Source organism: Harpia harpyja, chromosome 17 (assembly GCF_026419915.1).
Source record: "Harpia harpyja isolate bHarHar1 chromosome 17, bHarHar1 primary haplotype, whole genome shotgun sequence".
In the NCBI taxonomy this organism is placed as follows: Eukaryota; Metazoa; Chordata; class Aves; order Accipitriformes; family Accipitridae; genus Harpia; species Harpia harpyja.
The window spans coordinates 26,111,487-26,128,344 of record NC_068956.1 but is presented as its reverse complement, the minus strand read 5'-3'; the positions used below and the strand labels follow the sequence as shown (position 1 = coordinate 26,128,344).

At 45.9% G+C, this 16,858-nt stretch overlaps 1 protein-coding gene across 10 annotated transcripts in view; it reads left to right on the top strand.

Moving 5' to 3' along the window:
* Nucleotides 1–412: 412 nt before the first annotated feature.
* KATNAL1 (katanin catalytic subunit A1 like 1) overlaps nt 413–16,858 on the top strand; it is a 43,182-nt gene continuing 26,736 nt past the window's right edge. Inside the window, exons 1-4 of one of the 10 annotated variants that reach the window (XM_052813048.1) lie at nt 446–518; nt 5,287–8,037; nt 8,779–8,862; nt 9,796–9,971. In XM_052813048.1, the coding sequence (XP_052669008.1) occupies nt 9,810–9,971 (162 nt within the window). In that variant the 5' untranslated portion in view covers nt 446–518; nt 5,287–8,037; nt 8,779–8,862; nt 9,796–9,809. Of the gene's footprint in view, nt 519–760; nt 779–812; nt 959–5,286; nt 8,038–8,778; nt 8,863–9,795; nt 9,972–13,712; nt 13,733–16,321; nt 16,341–16,858 lie in introns of those variants that run through there. The other 9 variants (XM_052813051.1, XM_052813049.1, XM_052813052.1 and 6 more) reach the window with 9 other exon arrangements.

The window sequence follows — 16,858 nt, the reverse complement described above, 5'->3', positions numbered from 1 at the left end:
CCACTTCAGCTCCCGCTCCCGCCGTTAGCGGCTTGGAAGGGGGAGGCTCTCAGCCTGCCTCATGTTTTAAGACAAGACATCTTCCCAAGGACTGCCAAAACGCGGGCTGGGGCGGCCGGCACCCTCAGCCAGCCCCGGCCACGCAGCGGGATTTTTTCCCTTTGTGTTAAACTCGCCGGGAAAACCCCACCCTTTCCCCCCCACCCACCCCGACGGGCCGGGGCCGGGGCCGGGGCCGAGGCCGAGGCCGCTCCGCAGAGGCCGATGCCCGCCCGCCCGCCCGCTCGTTCCGCAACGGGCCCCGCACCGGCCCCCGGGGACCCGGCGACCTCCCGGCGGGGGCGGAGTAGCGGGATGCCGCTCCGTCCCCTCGCCGCCGCCGCCGCCATGGCAACCACCCGTCGCCGCCCCCCCGTGCTTCTCCCCCCGCTCCTCTCCCCGGTCTGACAGAGCAAGAAGGGCTGCGCCCCCCTCCCCGCACCGCTCCCGTCCGCGGACACGCACCCCGGCTCTCCCAGGTAACGGCAGGGCCCGGCTTTACAGGGCGGCCTCTCACGGCGCTGCCCGGGGCGGGCGGCGGATCGGACCTCGACCCAACGGGGCCGCCCTCCCGCCGCCTCCCTCAGCGCGGCGGCGGGAACGGGGCGAGGGGGGGGATAGCAGCGGGGAGAGGCTGGCGGAGGGCAGGGCCCCCCCCCACACACACCGCGGAGCCTGCTGGGAAGTGTAGTCCGCGCTCCCCCCGCCGGGCGCTGGGGGCTGAGGGGAGAGGCGGCGGGTGAGGACTACAAACCCCAGCGCGCTCGGCGGCAGGGGGGGGGGAAGATGGGTACCGCGGCTTTGCCCCCGCAGAGGACACTGTTGTGAGACGGCGGCGATGGCGGGGGGGGGGGGGGGGAGCGAAGACGACTCTCTGTGAATGAGGGCGTTGAGGCGACTCGTCTCGCCGGAGCCGCCTGTGAGGGGATGGCGGGGCCGGAGCCGCCTCTGAGGGGATGGCGGGGCCGGAGCGCTGTGGACGGGGGTGAAGGGTGCCCCTTTACCAGTGCCGGGAGCGGGAGGGAGGGAGAAGTGTGGAAGGGGGACACGGTGCCGGGGGTGGGGGGGTGCGGGAGGAGGAGTACGAGGGGCGGCCTGCGGTGCTGAGGGGAGGGTTGCGGCAGCGAGGGAGGGGTATGCGGCAGGCCGGGCTGGGCGGCGTGGGCGGGAGGGGTGGGAGCGCGGTGGGTCGATGGCTGCGGGAGGAGAGGCGTGTTGCAGGGAGGAGGGAATTGCCGGGATGCAGTTAGGAGGCGCGTCCCGGGGGAGGGCGGTTTGGGCGGCGTGTGGATGGAAGCGGGGGACTCTGCTGGAGGTTGAGGAAGGAAGGAGTACAAGGAAAGGGGCACTTGGGAGCGTTGGTGGATGGATGGGAGAGATCTGCTGGAGGAGGAGGAATGGCTGAGCAGATGTAAGGGGAGGGCTATGCGGAAGGCAGAGTGCATTGGAGGGTGGGTAAATGGATACGGAGGAGGCAGCGGTCAAAGAGAGCCAGGAGCTCGTGGCCCTGGAAAGTTTCCCCAACCAGTTCACTTTATAGTTTGCAGTTTCATGTGTCCTACCACGCTTTGGCTCTGTTCAGCTTGTTGCACTAGGTGATCTTTACATGAGCAGACACAGCGTTACTTTTTAAAATAATTTTGCTTCATCTCTATTGTGCCCACATTTCTGTCATGATGTCAGTATTGGCATTTGTCTCTTTTCCCTCTCCATTTCCTCTGATGACAGGTCTAGTGGTATCCTTTATCTTGTATTCTCCAACGGGCATGAGGGGGAATAAAATTACAGTTCTTGTTCCATGTCGTATTTAAAATATACATATTTATGACTGGTATATTAGAGGGAGTTGTTTTTTCTTCCTGAAAATCTGCGTCTTAAAAGCATCAGTACTTCCTTGTATATGAATTGTATATTGAATGTCTATTCCTAATACAGTTTCAGATGTCACAGAGATGGGCTTCTTTCCAACGGATGTTTGATTTTTATTGCAGTTGAGGGATTTTGGGCGGTTTCTTTTTCTTCTTTCCCTCCACCCCCATGTCAGATACATCCTAGGCAGGCTTAGGCTTCTTGCAGCTCCTGGTACTTAGCAGACTGCAGAAGTGAACATCGCTGCTGCAGCACGCTTCCAGGGTGCTTTGCTCTCAGAGACTTGGGCTTTTGAGCAGGTAATGGAGAGGAATGGATCTTTCCCTGAGCTAATCACAGTCTCAAGATAGAAAAGTAAATGGAAGACAAGGAAACAACAATAGGCCTTTATCTGGTTTTCTGTGTAAATAATTGCAAAGAAAAAAAAAAAGCTGATTCTTCTGGGGACGAGCTGAGAAATCTGAAGACTTGATGTCTGTAGCACTAACAGCAATATGCATATAAATGTATATTTTAAAGAATATATACGATTCTTTAGAACAATTTAAAAAAGCAAAAGTCTCATTAAAAAATACATACTCATAGTCCTAGAGAGCCAGTTCTGTGGAATTCAGAGGGGAATTTGAAAGGTGGAAAAGTATTCAGGCCTAAATTCTGACCTTATGAGTCAGGGTTATAAACACATGTGTGAGTCCATTAAACCTGCAATTATTCATGGAAAGTTTATCTGGGTTGCAGATTGGCTGCGCTAGGAATGTAGCAGCACCAGAACTGAATCTTTGTGGAGCTGACTATGGTCTGGCAGGGCTCATGAGCTGCAGCGCTGTGGGAACATGGATATATGCTGTATCCAGGGCCAGGTGCAGAAGCAGTTTAACTGCCTTTCTTGGCACAGAGCCTGACCTAATAAACACTTTGAACCCAAGCTGGCTCTGCACAGACCCGTCTTGGGAGTCTTTGGTGGCATGTTTGCTCTACCAGAAGTGCTTACACACGGGATGTGCAGAGAAGCAAGTGGCTCCACAAAGGGACAGAGGGATTATTGCTTTGGGCCGAGTTCCACTTTGTTGAGCTCCGGACAAGCCCTGCAGAATCCTTCAGGTATCTGAGCCCTGCATCCCGTCAGAGGAGGGGTCGGTCACCTCAGGGCTGGTGCCACCTGAACACTGGCTTGGGTTTGGTGTGGTACTAATGCCAGAAGCCCTGGAGACTGTGCTGGAGAGAAGAGAGAGGTGTGGAGCCAGCCTGGGTCCATCAGGGCTGAGAAGGAGAAGGTAGCAAGCCTCTCGCTGCCTAAACTGTTGTGTGTATGGAGTTGTGCTCCCTAGAGTGCCCCGTAGTGTTCGTGTTAGCTGTTTTCGTTTCTGTTACCCAGCCTAGCTGATGAACACTTCGTTACTCTGAATAATGGTGATGTGACCGTACAGATAGGCCTGAAGCGGGTACGTGAGCTGCTCTGGGGAAGGACACATTTTGCTGTCAGTTTTAGGAATAGCACAGCCATCTCTGATTCTGCTCCTTCTAGTTCCTCAGAAAATTGTAGTTCAAAGGCTTTGCAAATGGCCATTTCATTCTCCAGGGTGCTTTCTGTTTGGTGCAATAGTATATAATCTCTAATTAAAACACTGACCAACTGTTTAGTGTTTCTTACGTATTTGTGTTTACTGTTAACTTGTGGTGAATGTCTTTACTTCATTTGAAAATTTTTTTTTTTCACTTGCGTTTAAAGTAACATTCAACTCTCCCTTTTGAGTTAGCTCTCAGAAGATTCCACACAAAAATAGTTTGAGACCTATGTGCATGCTGCTTCTCCTTCCCACTTCCATACACATTTCCCCATTAACTCCACATCTGCTATTTCAAAACAGAGTTTCAGTGCAAAGAAGCCAAAAACCAGTTAACAGAAAGCAGTTAACTGAATTGAAAGATCCCTCGGTGCTGGGTTTCCTGGACCATGGGGTGTGTGTATGTTTTCTCTGGTGTGTGTGCTGCTTTGAAGTGACATCTCGAACGGGGAGTGAACACTCCAATAGCATTACCTGCTGCAACTCCTGGTGTCCCTGCTGCGCTTGTAGCCATTCTTGTCGCTGCTGATGCACACAGCAAAAGGAAAAAAAGAAAAGCACGCTTGCGTAGCACACTTCTCGTCTTTGATTCAAGAAGCCATTTAAATGTAGTTTAAATCCAAATGTGCTGGAACGGAGCCATGTTCTTATTTATATATATATTTTTAACAGGAGTTGTGACCCTGTGAGGTAATGATCGTTCGCTTCCACACCAGTCCATGGGACCACAGCTGCAAGTTTAAACAAAGCCAAGTTAACAGGGAAAGACAGATTTGGCTGTGGAACTTGGCAAGCCTTTTGTTTGTTTGTATTTTATCTGACAATGATCAGTTAAAATGTTGTTTTTGTCATGCGAACGTAATGCCTGCTAATTGTCTGCAGCATCAGCGATTGCTTCTGAACAGGGACAGTTAATTATTAGAAATGAAGACCAGTTGTTCTGCACCCAAGTCAAAAGAAAAGGGATAATCTTTCTGATAAAGCAGGCAAGATTTATTTAAATTGTTTTGAATAATTACATTTTTTAATAACTTAGTCTTAAAAATAAAAATACGTCAAGCATATGAAAAAGAAATACAGCCTGTATTTCCGTCAGAAATAGACTTCTGTAGGCTTCTTGTAGGAATCACATGTCATGCAGGGAAAAAATGCTTTTTTCTTCCTCTGATAATGTTCCAGTTAGTGTTGCAGTTTATGCTTTTCCAGGTAAGGTATTGTCATATTGTTGTATGTCTCTATTTTAACAAGTTTTAACTTTGAAGAGAAAATGGAAAATAGGATTGTTGTACTGTTTTAAGTGAAAACATAATCGAGGGAGAGGAAGCTGTTTGAAACTGGTCAAAGCTGGCTTACAAAAACAATATGGCCTTAAACTAAGAAGGGCGGGTTTAGATTAATTGTAAGGAAAAGCTTCCAAGCAGTAAGAAGAATTTGAGAAAGGAACAACTTCAGTTCACTGCTTAGACTCTGGTAACAGAAATGGGTGCACAGGAAAAGTGGAAAAATCCAAAAATCAAAACATCTTAACACTGGAATTCGCTTCCTTGCTTTGCTCTGTGTGGCAATCGACCTGTTCTGGGGTTGTGCAGCAGCAGAGGGCCATCCTGGCTCTATTTTGTAGAAGTGGAAAATGTATAGTCATGCCTCAGCACTGGATTTCAGAAGATGGTGCCTAACAGCGTGGCTTTCTGTCTTGTGACGTTAGTCGGGTCTCTTACATTGCATTTTGGGATGCCCGGCATCATGCTGCACGGCTGATTTACAGAAAATGAGAAACAGAATTAGTAACCAGTCTTCATCTGTGTATGTCCAGGCCTTTCCAGATGTTCAGCTGTCCATTCAGCAATACCGCACAGCTGCTATGACGTGAGACCATATGTCCAGCAATCTCAGGGAGCTGTGGAAAATTTTTGGTCTGCCTGGCTAAAATTTTGGTCAGAGCAAGACACATGTCCAGAAAAAACCAGGTATATTATAGCCCTATCAGTGAGGAATTAACAACTGATTCGAAGAAAAAGTCTGATTAGTAGGCAGTAAATAAGGCTTGATGCAACTATTGAAACAATGAGAGTAAAGCAGAAATGAGTAACTGCTCATTTAACGAGTGTCAATCCGCCCTGTGCAAGAGTCGAGTGTCTGTGGAGAAAATGGGACGCAGTTGTGTAACTGGTTGTGTCAAAACACATAGGCATAAAAGCGACATGTAAAGATAGCAGAGATGCCTTTCATTTTGGCACTTGCAGAGTAGAATGTTCAATATCAAGCAACAGGAAAACCCCTGCTACAGCCCCCATCTATAGGGGAAGGCATTTATTGCCTCTGGTAGCACTGTGGTGAGGTTAAGTGGGAGATGGGCTGAAGGAGGGCAGTCGTCCTGCATTCCCACTGGTGTTGCTCACAAGTTTGGAATAGTGTGCTAAACAAGCTGTCCTCCTTTGCCCACCATTCACACAGCCACTGTATCTGCCTGTGGATATGTTTGTGTGTGTATAATGCTTTAATGTTAAAATAGAGACTGTCTTTTGGATCTTGCTCAACTGTGCATTGCTTTAGTTCTGGGAGAAAAATTCTTTTCTGACCTCAGATAGGGATCAGCTCAGCTTATGTTCCAAAGAATAGAGATTAATATCCCCTGTGACCTTTTAGCCTAGTTGCTGCAGGGTTTTTCACAAGTGGGCTTAAGACCCCATGTGTGGCAGCTATGCCGACATGAATGTCTGTAATGTCTCTTCTTGTCAATGATCCGTGAACTAAGGAATCTCCAAGGATATCTTGATGTGCCGTGGAGCTGTTATGGTCTAGTGCAGGAAAGAACCATGCAATGATAGAATGAAAAGCTGGTGTCACAAGGAATGTGTAAGTTGTTCTAAATGTACCTGACAACAGTTGTCCCTGGCTGTGTGTTTACTTAAAAGATGTGGCTGTGATATGGTAGGAAAACCAAATATTTAAACAGAACCCCAAGCAACAAAAAACAAACAACAGAAGTGCTATTTATGACTTCTGTATTTCTGGTTCCTTGGATGTTTGAAATGTTGTATGAACTCTGTAATGTCATGTAGAACAGATAATAAAAAATAAGTACTTAACATGAAAAAGCCCCCTCCTAGTTCGAGTTATTTCTTCCTCCCCACCCCCGGCGCTGAAGAGTGGGGTTGTCCAGAAAACAATCCAGGAAGGAATTCTTTCCTAAAAATAATTTTTCCTTAATTTTGGCCGTACTTGTTTTGACTTACTTTGGCTATTCTGAACGAACGTTGCCATTGCTGGTGCACGTAAAAGGTTTGTAGTTTGTTTAAAGTATTTTTAGCCATTAGTTTAAAATAGCCAGTCTTTTTGCAATAGGACCTCAAAGAACTGCCTGGAGGTCAGGGGCAGCACTGATTTAGGACTGAGGTCTGCGGTTGCTGTTTCAAACATGTCTGAGGTATATTCACCTTCTCAAGCTATATTACCAGCTTTGGTGTCTAGGGTAGGTGATAAGTAAAAATGAAAGTGCCCGAATCCAAGAGAAAGCTCCAGAGGCCTTTGTCAGCCTAGCTCTGGAGGGATCTACTGCTCAGTAGGTACGTACGCGTACATCCACCAACCTCCCTGTATGCTCCAAGTTTCAGTGCCTGTCGATTTTTAGAAGCTCTCCAGCATGACACGCTGGGCATCAAGCTCTTGCTTAAGCTTCAGTGTCACCAGCATGACACGCTCTTGGTTGCTGGAGGAAATGGGAGACTCTCCTTTGGTTTCCCCCTGCAGTTTTAAGACCATGTAAATTTTTCTGCCTCCCACTTCCCAGCTCCCTGCGCTAACCACTCTTGTGAAGTGAGCATGTGTTTGTGTGGCTGCTGTGCCTTGCCTCCTGCCCATGGTTGGCCCAGCTTCCACTGGAGACAAGGAGGTTGTCTCCTCCGGTGAGCGGGGCACTTTTCTGGGATTAAGGGGAGCTGGATGTGTCAGCCCTCTTAAGGCAAAAGGGAGTTAAACATGCCTGCAGGGTGGGAACTAGCTGTAATAAACAGATATGAGAGATTGCTGAAGTAAGTGCATGTTCTGTTTAACGGATTTCTAGGAATTGAATGCAGCAGTTCCTTAGAAATATTTTATTTACTCTCTCTTTTTTGCTACATGTGGGGAAAACCTCCAGAGATTTGAGGACCGTATTCCTTATGGGGACAAGCTGGTTGTGTAGCAGATCCTAACCTGGATGTGTTTGAAGACAGGGCAATGGATTCTGCCCCAGGTGGTGTTTTGTTCGTTTATAAGTTGACTCATCAGACCTGAATGGGTTGTAACCTATATTCAGCTCCTATCGTTTTATCAAATTCCAGTGCAATGCAAGTGACATCACTTTTTCCTATCAGTTATCATCTTCTGTATTTTAAAATTAAATGGTCTTAATTGCGACAGAGCTAGAGCTCTCCAGCAATGTGTCCTGCCCTTCCTCAGCACCAGATAAAAACAAAATTAGGGTTGTCGCCCTTTCCACCTTAGTTCTACTCCTGCCCAGAGGTTTGTAACAGCTCTTGGGAATGATCTGCAAGCTGAAACGTGCGGCACAGCACGAGGACAAGTAAGCCCCAATGTGTCTTGCTGCGCTTGGTGAAGTGCCAGCCGTGGGGTAGCAGCGTGTTCTCGCCATCAAAGTCTTCAGCCACGTGGAAGCTGTGTGGCCTGTGGGTTTAAGTGAGGGTAGCAGGTTTCCACGGCTTAGTTGCAGGGAGCAGGGATGACGGGGTGGTGGAGCAGTCCTGGTGTGCAGCTGCAGGCAGCAGGAGGGACCGTCAGTTTGGCACTCGAGAGGCAGAGCGTATGTTTGCTATAGGCAGCGTTCAGGGAGGGCAGAATGAAGGTCGTGTGGATATATGTTTAACTTATTGTCAGAGGTTTGACTTTTGCCAAGCACGAGGGAATACAAAGGCATAAGATACATCCTCCTTAATGCCATCTTGATCTTGTCTTGTCTGTTCTATAAAAACTACTAACGTTTTTATAACCCGCTAGGCTGTGAAAGGTTGTTTCTCCCTGTTCTGGCTTCTCTCTGCTACCACCTGCTCCTACTGCACGCACCCCCGTATCACGGGCTGTCTTCAGCTGTGCAGCCTGATCTGTGTGCTGCGCCAGGCTCCGCGCCCTGCTCTCTCCCCGTCTGGCTGTATCCCTCCTTCCCTGTTTCTTCTCCACCACCTTGGTCTTGCCAAAACCTCGATGCAGCTAGTGGATGACCCTCCCGAGCCGGCCTCCTCCCCCTTGGTCAATGCAACTCTCTGCATTGGGTAGCTATGAATCGTAATTTTTTATTTTTGATTTCCAGAGGTTTATATCAGGGTGAATGTCAGGGACCCCACCCGTCCCGAGTCAGAGGACAAGGGAAAGGAACTGATGCTCTTTTTGTGTGGTAAGGACCTAGACTTTGGGTCATGTGGGATTCAGATAAAGGGGTAGGCACTGCTTCGGTCTTGAACCTTAAATACAAACCTAGCTGTACAACATAGCTTACTTTTGAATGTGTGGTTTAATATTGCTTTCTTGAATGGTTGCTGGGAAAAGTTGGACTATGGGTTTGCCTTAAAGTCATGCTGCGATTTACTATTTGTATAAAAAAGTTAGTAAAATCTGTAAATCTTACATTGTTTTGGGGACTAGGGGAAGGTTCGGGAATCGCTGCTTTAAGAAATCTTAAATTTGGATTGCTAACTCTGCCATAAATCCCGAAGTGACATGTTAAATTTAATGAAAAAAATCCAAGTCAGCATGTAGATGTTGGAGTACTTTGAAAGAATATTTAAACAGAATGAGGCTCTCAACTTTGTCTATAGTAGAGCTGTCATTCAACCATATCGTAATCTCATTAGGGTGAGGGCTCTTGAAAGTGCTAAGTGCAGACTTCCCTGATGCTGGCTGGCACATTTAGGCACGTATGTAATACAACAGTATAAAAAGCAATTTAATGCCTCCTGTGATTTGTGATTCACGGGTTGATGGCTGCCAATATATTGTGGTGATCTACAAATTAAAGTTCGGCTTGTTAGGTTCAGTGGGGGCAGGGCATTTAATTTTCTTGCATTAATTTAACAGGATTGGGGCCAAAGGCAGCAAAGAAGTTGTGTTTTTTATCACTATAAAAGAGTTGTGATTCATGATCTCAAACCTTAGGCTAGTAAAGAGATACTTCAGGGCTAAATGGTGGAAAATGAGGGGGACTGGACAGGAATGGGTGGCGGAGAGACATAATTCAGCTATGAGAGGAAAAACAAAACTAAAGTGTCATGGTCTGAATTATTCTACAGCATGTAAAATTCATTTTTCTGATGATTATGTTCTCTTTTAGACTTTTGAGTGAAGATGAATTTAGCAGAGATTTGCGATAATGCCAAAAAAGGAAGAGAATATGCACTCCTTGGGAATTATGACTCTTCTATGGTATATTACCAGGGTGTCATCCAGCAAATCCAGAGACATTGCCAGTCAATCAGAGATCCAGCAATTAAGGGCAAATGGCAACAGGTAAGGTGAAATATGGTTGCCTTTATTCTATTACTTGATATTTGAAAAACACACTATACTTCCCAAACCTTTTAAGATGTAGAGGACGTATACTTCAGTTAAGTTTACAACATTTCTTTTACAATATTTTGTTGATATTTATAGGAAAATAATTTTCGTGCCGCATTCAGGAGGAATTCTTTTGTTCTAATTGAATCAATTTTTTTGTTGTTTTCACTTAGGATGTCTGGCTAATCACTGGTCTGTTTGTGTGTGATTGTCTACTTTGGAAAAACTGTTTTGCTGAGGGCTTCCTTTTGGTGTTCTATCTTTTGACCATCTAATGTCCAGTAAACTAAGATGTGAGCGGATGGGTTAGCATCACTAGAATGGTTGTCTGAGTAGCAGTTAACTATAAAGCTACACTGTGCAAATTCAGATCAGGTTTCTAAAACTCCAGGTAATACTCTTAGCCTGAGTCTTGCACACATGCATCTCCCTGCTAAGCAGAGTACTGTTGAAGCCAAGGAAGTAATCCGCAGGTGAAATGTAAGAGCTCTCATTTAGCACTTTCAGTATTTAAGTCTTCCTTACATTTTGTGGTCCCATTTTTCATTGTACAAAATGTGTTCCATCAAAAAAAAAAAAAGTTGGAGGATAAACATATAAAGGTGTATTCCAGAATAAAGAATTCATGTTGCATAAATATTACATTTTGAAAGAACATAGCTCCTATAAAAGGTATAATTTTGCAGTAAGTAGCTGAAGAGATGATTACAAGAAGAGTTTTTCTAAATATCATATGTTTAAATGGTGTCACTTAGAAGCAAATTTTTCCTTTTTATTACAGCAGGTGCTTTGTTACGGTTTTGTGCTTGAAACATCTGACACGAACAGAGTATTTTGTATACTGATAGCTACAACACTGTTAGCAATCATTTTGTAATGACAGTACTATTCATAGGTATTTATCATAGAACCTTAAAAGTCTGCTTATTAAAAGCTTGCAAAGCATGTGCGTGTACAAGCAGCAGTGATAGTGCCTAGCTTTCCTCGTGGTGTAATAAGCTGAATGTTGTATTCAAGCTCCTCCCCACCCCAGGGCATGCTGATAAAAGTTGTTCATGCCCCATGTGTGTCCTTAGTTCCTGTCAAACTTGTAACTGATGTGAAGGTAGAGCATGAAGCTTTCCTTGTTCTGCAGCTGCATCACCGCATTGCCTTCACTTCTAGTATTTAGTGTTTCCTCTGATGACATTGATTCTTCCATTAAACTTTTAACGGCTCTTATCTTGTGAAGGTTACTTCAAGTCTCATGATGTTGTGTGTTGTTTGAACTGCTTCAGAGAAGCCTGTGTACCATGGAATGTGTGCTCCACATTGGAGACAAGCCTCAAGTAATAAAGGACCATTAACACAGTTCACAGGATTATTCCCAGGGGAAGGCAGCTGGCTCCTTAGCACAGGATCTGAAGTTGGCACCTTCTCAGAAATTATCCCTTTTAGGTAAAAACAGAATGGCCTCTGACAGTGTCCCATAAATGCTTTAGAGAACTGTCCCCAGAAAGATCAGCAGCAGGTGGGGTAGCGTCTGTCACGCTGTGCGCTCATGTTAATTCTGAGACTTCCCAACACAGCGGTGGCAGATGAGCTTTGTCAGACTATCGCTTTGCTGTTGCTGGTGCCAGTCTCGGCTCAGGGACAAACACCAAAAAAGTAAGAAGTGTGATTAAAAAAAAAAAAAGGAGGTCCTTCATCCCCAGGCAGTTTGCCTTCTCAGTCATTTATGGGACTACCCGTAGCACTGGGAACAAAATGATATAGCCCTGAGAGCAAACGATGCAGCCCTGGAACCACCAGCTTTTCCATACCTGCACCTGAATGGTTTGGTGAGACCTATAGAGGTAGACCTGCTTTCTTACCCGCTCTTGATAAATAATTGTTGTGCTTTTGCACTCCTTGAGACAGACTAAGAAGGAGTCTGATGATCTGGATGTTAGCACCGCTTTCCAGCTCCAACAGCACCTACATCCAAAATGTCAGTCACATTTAGTAGCTGTCTGACAGACAGCCTGTTCTGAAAAAAATTAACCCAAAAGTCGGATCACAAGAAGCACTCATTCTCAATATTAAATTAATACGTAGATATTCTTTTTAGATCATTCTCATGAAAGAGTTATGCCATACAGATTACATAGGTTTAGCAAAATTCAGGTCTAACCCGCTTGGTATCAGTAATGTGCAAAACAAAAGATTCCCATACCTGTATGCTTCTTGCAAGCGGCACCAGAAGTAAAGCAACCCTTAGGTCATGGTTAAGGGGATGAATGCAGTTGATTTTTACCGGAAATTCTGTCTCTTCTGGCGTATGGAACTAGCCTGTTCTTTAGGTTCTTCGGTTTCTCCATCCTCTGAGGAATCTGAGGAGGATAACACCACTGGTACCTTTTGGAGGTGGAGTTTAGCAATCTCTAGCAGACACTGGGTTGGTAGAGCTTTTACTGTTGGGAGTGGTCCACAGTGTGAACGTCCATGTAGATAAGTGCTCAAAGGAGAAGATTGTTACTTAAACCAGTTCTTCTCCGAGATGTACTGTCTGCATGCACATTCACAATCTTGAACCTCCTGAAGGATTCCTGGGACACCGATGCTGAGGGGATCTGGCAGTAGAAAGCATGTCCTTCCTTTCTGTACTTTTGTGCGCAGCGCACGAACAGGGTATTTGTCCTACTGGTACTTCTGACGCAGTGAACTCAATTTCAGGTGTTTGTGTACATGTTCGCTCATAAAATAGGAATGTTCATATGAGTACCGTCTCAAAGAATAGCTGTAGCCCTGGCTCTGCAGCTGACCAACTCATACCTGTTACACGAACCATTGTTCTCCCTATCTGGTCATTTCTCTATAGTGGGTGCTCCATCCTGAATAGGTACCTCGTGCTAGGTGGATCTGTTTTGTTGCCTTGTATACTACAGGGGATTTTTCCAGCAGTTTATTAAGCAACGTAGACCAGAGGTGAACCAGAAATAGTTGGGATTTTGGGTTAGACTCCCAAACACTCTTGATCTACATCTCTTTGCTTAGGTGTCGTTGTTTTCAAATTTCTGCAGGTTGGTCTGGACAGAATGGTATTCTGTGCAAGTATTTGGTGGCTTGTATTTCATATCACGCAGTCAGACAGCTTCAGCTTTGCAACTGGGCACCCTGATTTCAAGGGTTCCTTGGGCTTGGTGCTGATAGTTGGGAGCAGCATGAACATGCATCATCTGCTCCCCTGGGAACAACTGACTGGCTCAGTTCCACTTGATGCAATACTGCTTCTGGGACTTCAAAATCAGCACTGACTGGGGGAGATGGATTGTGTTATTAGTTTGACACAACCTGCAGAACTTCAAAAGGGCAAAAGATGCATCCTGGAGGGTCCACGAAAGCAGTGATGTGACAACGTAAGAATTCTTCTGACCCTTTGGAAAATTCATTGTCATTGATAGTCTGATAACTAGCTTGGCTGGGGGATATCAAGGGTGACGTGCTCTTGAGACCCTTATTTGTTTTGCATCCAGGGAGTTCCCAGCTTACTCTTGGGTGGCTGAGAATAGCTCCATTCTTATCCTCGCTCCTAGGCCTCTGAGCTCATTTGAAAAAGAAAAAGTTACTTCTTTGCTGTGCTTTGAGGTTTGGCTGACATGTAGGCATATTCATCCATGTAAATGCAGGCTGGGACTGGAAAGATTCAAAATCAGAAGCAACTCATCTCTTTTTCTACTTAACAACAATAAAAGGTAGGTTTACTCTCATGACCGCTACTGTGAACTTTACTTGTGTTGACATTCCCCCTGTTTATTCTGAAAGAGTTTCTTGGCTGTTGCAGTCTTTTTACTAGACAGCTGGCTTATAGGAAAGAGCTGCTTCAGTGACAGTTCAGCAGCTGCAGAATGACAGCAGAACGTGCCCCCGGGAGATAGTACTGGCTTACGACAAGGCCAGCGGCTGTCGAGCAAAACCTGCTGCATGTTATAACCGTGTGCTCTGTGTTAAACAATATCTGAGAGCACAGGAGCCTCAGCCAGAGCTGAGGCCCGAGTTCAACGATTCTCAGAGTGCTTGGAGCAGCCAGCAAGGCACCTTTACGGACCATGGTCACTGGCGCAGGTGATTGGGTGCACTGTATTCTTGCTTAAAGAATAAAGGATGATTTTAACTTTTTTTTAAATTTTAAACACATTTCAGTCAATCAGTGCTTATGTTGTTTTTGCTTCATGCCTGTTTTATTAACACTTTGTAGGTTACTCCATAAGTAATTAAGGAATATTCTGCAGGTAACCGATGAAGAACTGTGATTACAGGAGCTATACTTTGACTCCATGGGATCAGACTAGGTACAGGGCATCCATTTTGGGTATGGTCTAGGGAATTGTTATTTTCACTTTTTTAAAATGGAACTTGTTGAATAACTAACACTAACTGCAGGCAGTAATTTCAGGTTTGGAAAACATTTTTATAGAAACTTGATTGGTTTTGTTCCGGCATGATATAATTTAAAAAAAACCCAAACCACCTTATTTGTATTTACCAAGGTACAAATACCCATGCTTATTGCTGTGGCAAGTTGTGTAGAAGTACAAGCTCTAGCATCGCAAATAAAAGCTGGTGACGCCAAAGGTACAACAGTTGCCAGATTGTGAAATACAAAGGAAGTCCCTGAAATGGTTTTTGGAACTACCACTACGAAAGAGCGAACTCAACTCTTGGTCACTGTGTTATATACCCATATGTTAGGATGTGTTTTCTGCTTAGGTATTGTGAATCGTTAGGGCTGGAATGTCAAAACAAAGCTGTGGGGCCATCCCCTGGGCTGAAGGGCTTTTTCTCAGGCTTCCCAACATCACCCAATGCCCACGATGCTGCTTCTGTGGAGGAGGTAATGTGTCTGGTAGGGGCGGCTGGTGGAGTGTGGCTCTGGGAGCAGGCAGTTTCACACGGTAGCTGAAACCCCGTTAACATCCTGCCGTGCCTCGCGAGGCCAAGCTCTTCCCCACCTAGTCTTCCCTCCAGCTGCACCAGCTTCTCTCCCTCCTCTGCACCCTGCCATTCGTTCTCCCGGGATTCAGCTGATCGCAGGGTGGCAAGCCAGTGCAGTTTGCTAACCCAGCAAAAGTGTCCTTTATTTTCTTTCAACCCTCCTAGGCTAATTTTCTGCCATTTTACCAAGCTGGGTTACTGTATTGAGATGCCAGCATTGAATCCAGAAGAGCGGCGGCAGAGTGTGGTTGGGGAGAAAAAGTGAGGAGAAGCAAGATCTTCCTATTTGGCAGTTGTGAGCTGCTAATGTGGCCCACGCTATCTCCTGAAACTGCTTAAACATAAATAACCTAAAAGCTTTCTTCAGGCTCTCTACAACCTGAGCTGAAGCCCCCTGAGGGCACTGGCACCCAAGGGAAGGGTATGACAGGAGGCAAAGAGGCTGGGGGAGTCCAGACCGGTGATTGTCCTGTTTGCAGCCTTCCAAGATTGCTTCGGAGTAGCACTGATCACTCAAAGGTGCTGCTCAGTCACCTCCATAATTACGGCACAGCCCTTCTTGGCTCATGTCTGAGTTGTTTCTCAACTGCAAGAAACTCTTTCTGCACCTGTTTCATCTGACTCGGTTTCTTTAAGGCCCCTAGGAATTTATCAGTTGGTTTTCCTTTGTGGTCCCGTTCTTTGAGTACCTTGGGGGTTTTTTGTTGGTTGGTTTGCCAGGTGCTGTCTAAGTGGTAAGGGTGTGTATTTCAGAGTTTGGTCTGCTCAAGTCTGGATAAGAGATGGCCAGCAGTTGTTATTCTATTTTCAGCTTCCAATGCATCAAAGGCTCCCTTTCTCTCAATTCTCAGATACCATCCTCCTTGCTGGTCCAGAGAGCTGAATGACAGCACTCCGGCCCTCAGTGCTAGCAAGTTGTTTTCCACCAACTTTTCCGCATGTGTTGGAAGGCTGGTAGGAGGAATCCTGTCTGTATTCCTGGAGCACTGGAGTAGGAAGCGGCTGTCTCTCATGGAGCAGTGCCCTGGAGGATTTATGCTGTATCATTCCTTTGTACCTCACAGCAGCTGTTTGGCTGGATTTATTTTTGGACAGGAGGGATGCGTGTTAGACAGTTTGAAGGAATCAAATTAGTAATCAATCACATTTGTAACTCAGCTGGAAGTTCTTGCATTGGGGGATGTGTCTGCTGATTGTGTGATGAGAAAGCAAAGAGAGCAAAGCAGGGCGGGATGGGGGGGGCATGTCAAGCATTGACTGTCTTTACCAGAGCAATCCTGCCTGAGCTGGATGTTCTGTGTCTTTGGAAAGATACAGCTACCCCATCTGAACAAGCAAGAAGGCTGCTTTGCACTGTGAAGTGATCAAGTTCTTCCCATACCCAAGGCTCCTTTTGTACAGATGCACATGGAGGTTTTAGTGAAGTAAATGCAGTGTTGCAAGAACTGTGCAGGGCCTTGGGGATTTACCCTTCACTTTGCTTCTGTCCTTGCTGGTATCTTGCTGACAACAGTCATATATATTTTTCTTCTTAAACAAGGTTTAAGTGTTAAACCAGAGAAGAATTTCTCTGTGCTGCTGAAATCTTCTATTTTGTCCTTTTGGTGGGAAAATTACTGGAAAATATTAGAGTAGGACAATACGTTACTGTGGGATGTATCTGGTAGTATTTTAGGAGAACTGTAGGATCCAGAAAGAGGTGATGTATGTTTGTTACTGAGTGCTGACCATTTAATCATTCAGTCTTTTATACACCATACCCAGCAAATGGTTATGTCAGCACTTTCTGTCTTGAAGTTGCCCCACCAAAAGTGGAGGGCTGCTGCTGCTCTTTTGAATATATAGAGCAGGCTGGATGAGGAAAGGTGCTGTTCTGAGAGGGGAGA